At 41.9% G+C, this 7,051-nt stretch overlaps 1 protein-coding gene across 1 annotated transcript; it reads right to left on the bottom strand.

Moving 5' to 3' along the window:
- Positions 1-2,601: 2,601 nt before the first annotated feature.
- Positions 2,602-4,104, bottom strand: LOC127184762 (germ cell-less protein-like 2). Its single transcript, XM_051141143.1, has one exon. It carries the CDS (start codon positions 4,102-4,104, stop codon positions 2,602-2,604), a length of 1,503 nt encoding a protein of 500 aa, XP_050997100.1.
- Positions 4,105-7,051: the final 2,947 nt, after the last annotated feature.

Here is a 7,051-nt window from a genome sequence, read left to right as displayed (position 1 = left end):
GGAGGATCTGAGAGGAGTCAGGAGAGGGGAAAGAATATGATTGTAGAATGTCGTTGGAAAGACTTTATTAAAATTAAATAAACTTTTAAATGAATTCAATTATATTTGTTGAAAAATGGGTGCAGCCTGTGATTACCATATTAAGTAAACTCGGATAGAACCAAAAAAATATTAGCTTTTCTTTCACTTATGAAACATATACATTATATAGAAATATAAAACATTTTATATGACATGAAATCAGAAAAAAGAAAGGGGGAAAGAGGCTAGCAGGAGGAAGAATGGAGAAGCTGGAAGAGGTTTGAGGAGTGAACTGTTTGGTGGCATACTTAGAGACAGTCTATAAAACCTAACAATATGTGTCATGAATAGCCACCAATTAAAAATAAAGTGAGGTATGCTAATTATGCTAACTGAGGCAGGAAGACTTTCCAGCTATAGGTGGTGTCCTTTCATGTCTGGGGAGCCCTAGACTGTACACAATAGAGAAAGCAAGCTGGGCGGTAACATAGCACTTAAGACGTGCTGATAGTGGCTGCAATGTGACCAGCTACTTCAAGTTTCTGTTGGTTTTGAAGTCTATGAAGCTGAGCTATGACTTACCTGACATGGTGGGTTGTATCCTTGAATTGTGACCCAAACCATTTGTCTTCCAAGTTGCTTCAGGAGAAGATTTCTATCACAGCAGCAGAAAAAGACACTAAGACAAAAATCGGTGCTGAGAAGTGGGGCCAGTGCTGTTATAAAGCTAAGTGACTCACTGGCCTCCCTCTGGAACTGTTTTGGGCTGAAATGTGCTATAGTTTGGTACTTTGGGCTAAAAAAGCTTTAACATGCTGAAAGAAGAGTTTAAGGGGCCAATCTGGTCGAAGCTTGGAAGACAAGAATTCTGAGAGACGCCTATGCCAGTCACTGTTTCAGCATGGTTGCAAGAGAAGTCCTCGGGCCTGGTTGATGAGCAGTTGAGAACTGCAAGGGAAAAGGAAGTCCACAGTAGAAAGGTAAGCCTTACACTCTACCCATGTGCATATGGACAAGACACTGGACTCAGTAGATTACATCTAAAAACAAATGCAGTTGGGAGCGGCATGTGAGAAGATGAACCCAGAAGGTGGGGAAAGAGGCAGGGAGGATGGATGTGATAAAAACAAAATTCATTCGTGTGTGAAATAAAAATAAGGAAGACAAGTCAAACAAACCAAAGTGTTGGAACAATTCCAGGGGACTTTTAAAGTTGGACTAGCTGCGTTTTATAGCATAAAGTGGTAGTGAGCTGCATGGACAATTATGTGGGAGTCCAGGCTTCTGGGCAGGCCTGTGGGAGATTATCCTGCTTAGGCAAATTCAAGTGGGAAGCCTCTTCTCCTGTGGGTGGCACTATTCCTTGGCTCAGAGCCTGAAGCTTATGATGGAGAAACTTAGCTGAGCACTTGCACAGCGCTCATCTCTTTCTATTGTAGATGTGATGGGACCAGCTGCTTCAAGCTCCTGCCATGCACACTGAGCCCGTGAAGTGTGAGATACAATAAACGGTTCCCCTGCAACTGTGTTCATAAGCTCTTTTTTAAATTCACAGCACAGGTAAAGAAGCTAAGGCAGAGAAAGTGAACAGGATACTATGAAATAATTTATATGTTGATAGCTAGATAACAGGTATAACAGTTGGGTGCAGTGGCGCATGCCTCTAATCCCAGCACTCAGGGAGGCAGAGGCAGGCTGATCCCTGAGTTCAAGGCCAGCCTGGTCTACAAAGCAAGTCTAGGACAGCTAGGGCTACACAGAGAGACATTGTCTCAAAAAAAAAAAAAAAAAAAAAGATAAGAGGTATCATAAAGGTCTATTTTTCATTTACCAGTTTGTTTACACATTTCAAATATTGCAGATTTTGGTATTTACAGTTATATAAATACATGAATGTATGTATGTAAACATATACTTCTATGTACATATATTACATATATAATTCACTTGCTTATATAGCATATGACATGGTAGTTAATTATAACATATTTATATCTTTTTGTGTGCAACTATAGTTAGAGATACTTAGCAGCAAAAATTATTGAAATCATACAAAACTGAAGTCTCTGGAAAACCAATTCTAAAACAGCAGTAATCATATGTTACATGACCTGGAAAAGCTTGACGTTATTTGAAAGCATACATTAGCAGTGACTAATCTCAATTATTCTTTCTTAACCAATGACTTACATAATATTGTAATAAAGGCATGGCTAACAACGGTTCTGGCAATGGAGAGGTTTTTATTTTGTATCAACCTTGGCTAGGGTCAAATCTACTTAACAAGGTCATAGAGAAGATTTTCCTTGCAAAGATAGTCTCTTATTTCCACTGGAAGCGTTGAATCTTGCTGGTAAGTGAAAACCAAAAAAGACTAACGTTTTTTTATTTGATCTGACAAATACCTTGTTGGATGTCAAAATTTTCTTCATAAATACATGGAAATAAGTTGAAGATGGAAAAATTCATTTTTGATGGTACTAGACTAGTCATAATTTTCATTTTGTTGGTTATCTTAACTATTCATCATGAGGCCTTCCAGTTAAATTTTTTTAAATGATTTCCAAATCCTCATGTGGTCTAATACTTGGCAAGGTCTTCGGCAGTTGGCAATATGAAGAGGAAATTACAGAATATGTATAAAGGGAAAGGTAATGCTGTGTCACCCAACTTCATTACAACATGCTCCTCGTCGTCAAGGGTAAGGGTTTTATAACCAGTTGTCTTCCTAAAAGCGATTTTCCCATCGGAGTCAAAATGCACCAAAGTTATTCTGAATACTACATTTCTTCTATGATTTAGACAGGGAGAGCCATCACACCGCGGATGCCTTTGCTTGAAAATTATGCAGTAACTAGTAAAGGTGACAAGTAAAGGAAAGCTAAATTTGCAAGCTGACCACTTCCAAGAGTATTTACCGTCTTTCCTGATCCTTTTACCGCATCTCATACTGCACCTTTCAAGTTCTTCTTCATTGATGGTTTGTGGTCCAATTTCCTCGTCTTGTTGTGCGTGAAACAAAGCCAGCCACTGCTGTTTATACACAGATGACAGCCATTCTTTAGGTATTAGACGATCTCGCTCGAGAATGCGTGTGGGGGGCAGGTCATAGATGATGTGCTGAAGCCTCAGCTGTTTAAACACTGGCTGGAACACCAGTCCTTCCTCACTTTCAAGAAAAGTCATGCTACCCAAACGTTCCATGTGCTGGGAAAGCCAGCTGTTGGTACAGTCTAAAAGCTGATCCACGGAACCTTTCCAGCTTGGATGAAGACAGAGGAACATCCATTCTTTAACTCTGCTGTACACATCGATCTCCTTTCCCATCACTAGTAAATCTGAAGACGATACAAGTAAGTACACAAGCTTTACATCCAGTTCCTTGTAAAGCTGAACTCTTGCATGTGTCATGAAATTGTGAAGAAGCCATTCAAAGCATCTTGTTTTCACAGCTTTCAACCTGTGTGTTTCTGCCGCTATGTAATACGAACATACAGTTTTCATACCGATGGTTTTCTTCATGGTCTCATTACATAGCTGAATCACGCGCTCTACCTGGAGCAGGCAGGCTGCTGCCAACACGTGAGGAACTTGAAGAGGTTTTAATGGCAAGTCTTCGTCCAGGTACAAGGAACCGAACACAAAGTGTAAAGATCTTCTATCTATACTCTCGTCCTTAACTCTCAGTTCAATAATGTCGTTGTTCGATTCTTTCCAAGTACCTTTGAGGGTATTAGCAAAGTAGCCTGATTGACATAAAAATACTTTGTGTAAACGCCATATTTTCCCTAGAGCACGGATTTTAATGTCACTATCCTCCCCTTTCAAAAATAAGGTCTGGTAGGCATGCCTCGATGCAATCTTGACTCTTTTTCTGCAAAAAATACCAAGAACTTGAAGGAGATTCACTCCCTGGTTTTCAGATTCACAGATGTCAACCCTTGGTCCCAAATAGTCACAACTGCTCAGTTTGCGCTTGCGGCTCCTTGACGCGAAACTGGGTCCTGGTGTAGCTTCTGGTGGCTCTGGATCTACCAAACTGGAATCCTGGCTTCCCAAGATCCGACTGTTTAAAAGCCCCATTGATGAAACCTCCGGGAACCTCTAAAAGACCCTTGCAGAGGCTTCTCTCTCATGGCATGGCTGGAGTCTGGCACTAGTGCCTAGACTCACTGGGTTTCTCTAAGGCAGAGACAATGTCACAGAGAAGGCAGGCCATTATCCATTGTCTATGTAGGACCTGAGCTGTGGCCCCGCCCCCTGATAGCAGGCCCCTTGTAAACTATGCAGTGTAACCTAGCATGCTTACTTCCTCCCTCCCTCTCCCTCCATGTTCCTGCCCCTCCCTCCTTCCCTCTCTCTCTCCTCCATCTCCCTCCTCGTTCTCCCTTTCTTCCCTCCTATACCTCCTTCCTTTCTTATTTCTACCTTATCTCCTCCTCCCCGCCCCGGCCCCAACCCACCTCCTGTGTTCTTCTCCTTTCCTCTCCCCCTCCCCTTTCTCTACTGTTTCTGAATGCATCACACTTGTTGCTTAAGCTGATTTCTGTCATCCAAATAAAGAACTCTACTGCCTCAGCCTTGTAAGCTGAATTTTCTTTTCTATGATGACAACCATGCCAAAGCCATATCGATGAAAGTTAAAGGTTGTATATATTACAACTCCCACCCCTGGACTATGACAGAGCACTCAACTGTCAGGAGGATTGAATATAATCATTGAACAAAAACTTTTAACAATGAAAAACATCATTATTGCTTATTTTATTAGTCACTTTTATTACAATAAAAGACAAGTATTAATTTCATGTGTGTAGGACTCTGACATGAACTCTGGTGCCCCATATTTGACTACTTCCCTTTGTGAGGAGGCCTGGTGGCACTCAGAGAAAGAATAAGCAGGCTACCAAGATGCGACTTGACAGCCTATGACCATATAGTAGGGAAGAAGGTCCCCCTCGGTCTAGATGTAATCTGATTAAATTAATTTTAAAAAGAAAAAATTGTGTGCATGCTTTGCTTATTCATATGTAGACCCACAACCACACAAGAGGCCTAATTCGGGGAGTCCTGTGGAAGAGTGGGAGGAAGGATAGAGGGAGCAGGAGGGGTCAGGACACCACAAGAAGACCTACAGAGCAATCTAACCTGGGACCATGGGGGACTCACAGAGAGAGAACCACCAACCTAAGAGCATGTATGGTCTGGACCTAGACCCCCTACACATATGTAGCAGATGTGCAGCTAGGTCATCATGTGGGTTCCCTAACGATGGGAGTAGGGGCTGTCTCGGACTCTGTTGCCTGCCTTTGCATCCCTTCCTCCTAGCTGGGATTTCTTGTCCTGCCTCAATTGGAGAAGATACTTTAGTTCTGCTGAGACTTGAGATGCCAGGGTGGGCTGGTACCCATGGGTGGGCCTCCCCTTTTCTGAGAAGAATGAGAGTGTTGATAGGGTAGGGGCATGAGGGTATAACTGGGAGTAGACAAAGGAGGGGGGTGGGATCAGGCTTTAAAGTAATTAAATAAATAAAGGGAAAAATGAAATAAAGAAAGAAAGAAAGAAAGAAACAGACATGCCACTCCTACCAGGGAACCAGGTAGGCTGACTGGAGGTCTTTACCTAACCCTCTGTTTCTACAGATCAAACCCCTCAGTCTCATTCCTAGCTCTGCAACACAACTCCTATGGAAGCCTTCCCTGAGCCAACCCCCATCTCCTGTGGATCCCACAGATCTTCCCTGTACCAAACTCCCCCCCCACACACACACACTGTTTGCTTTATCCCAGCCCCCAACTCAGACCTACTGGGATGACTTTCCTGTCTTCTCTGCCCGTGGTTCAAAGGGGACTAAACAACCAGGATCTGCTCTGATCCCTTCTGTAAAGTCCCTCAGAAGCCTAGCCCATCCCCATCCTCAAGTGTCATGTCCAAATATCCAGAAACACGTTTTACCTGGAACCACACCCATGGCCACACCTTTCAGGTCCACACCCAGCCACCACATTCCCCAAAAATCCCGAGAGGGAGAGGAAGCAGAGACTAAACAACAGAACACACACCCAACGAGGCCAGATATTAACACCGAGGCCTACAATCATCCTGAAACCAGATTCCTAGATACCAGCGAGAAGTCACAGCCAGGACTGTATGGCTCTACAAGAGCCCAGCTATCCTCCCACAGCAGGCACAGAATATTCCAATGTATCTGAAACACAAAGAAAAGTCCTTAAAACAGGCTGTGTGAAGATGATAGAGGTGCTTACAGAGGAAATTAGAAGATCTCTTTAAAGGAATTCAATAAAACACAAACAGTGTAAGGAAATAACACTATTCAAGGCATGAACATGTACATAGGATCAGAAAGAAAACAGGGATTTCAGGAAATGAAAAATGTATAACTCAAATGGGAACTACAAAATACAACAGAATACAAGTGATGGAAGAGAGAATCTCAAGAATTGAGGAAGTATCAGTCAAAGAAAAGGTTAAATCTGAAAACTCCTGCTATGAAACATCCAGGACATCTGGGACTCTACAAATCGACCATATCCAAGAATAATAGGAACAGAGAGAGAAGAAACCCATCTAAAAGGCCCAGAAAATATTTTCAACAAAATCATAGGTAAAAATTTCCTAGCCTAACCAAGAAGAGACTTGATACCCTATGAGCATATAAAGAAGGAGGAGGTCCCCCTCAGGCACAATCATAGGGGAGGGGAGTAAGGGGAAAATGGGAGGGAGGGAAGAATGAGAGGATACAAGGGATGGGATAATCATTGAGATGTAACAAGTATAAATTAAAAAAAAAAAGAAATGTTTAAAAAAAGATTATCAATGAATACAACTAAAAAACACCATGTTTTAAATTTGATCCAAACAGTTCCATCAACTCAGAATAATGCCAATCAGTGCTACATATTTTTTAAATACATATTTGTAAGACTGTAACTTCATCTCCCAAGAATTAAGTTTTGACAAAACATTTTTCACCAAGCTTTTTCAAATTGTAAAAATAGTCTATATGGTA

This window comes from Acomys russatus, chromosome X (genome assembly GCF_903995435.1).
Source record: "Acomys russatus chromosome X, mAcoRus1.1, whole genome shotgun sequence".
In the NCBI taxonomy this organism is placed as follows: Eukaryota; Metazoa; Chordata; class Mammalia; order Rodentia; family Muridae; genus Acomys; species Acomys russatus.
Note: the sequence above shows the minus strand (reverse complement) of the source record. Positions and strands in the feature narration are given on the sequence as shown.

What these genes read in the sequence shown, in the direction of transcription:
- LOC127184762 (XM_051141143.1), bottom strand. Translation starts at nt 4,104, where the DNA reads ATGGGGCTTTTAAACAGTCGGATCTTGGGAAGCCAGGATTCCAGTTTG.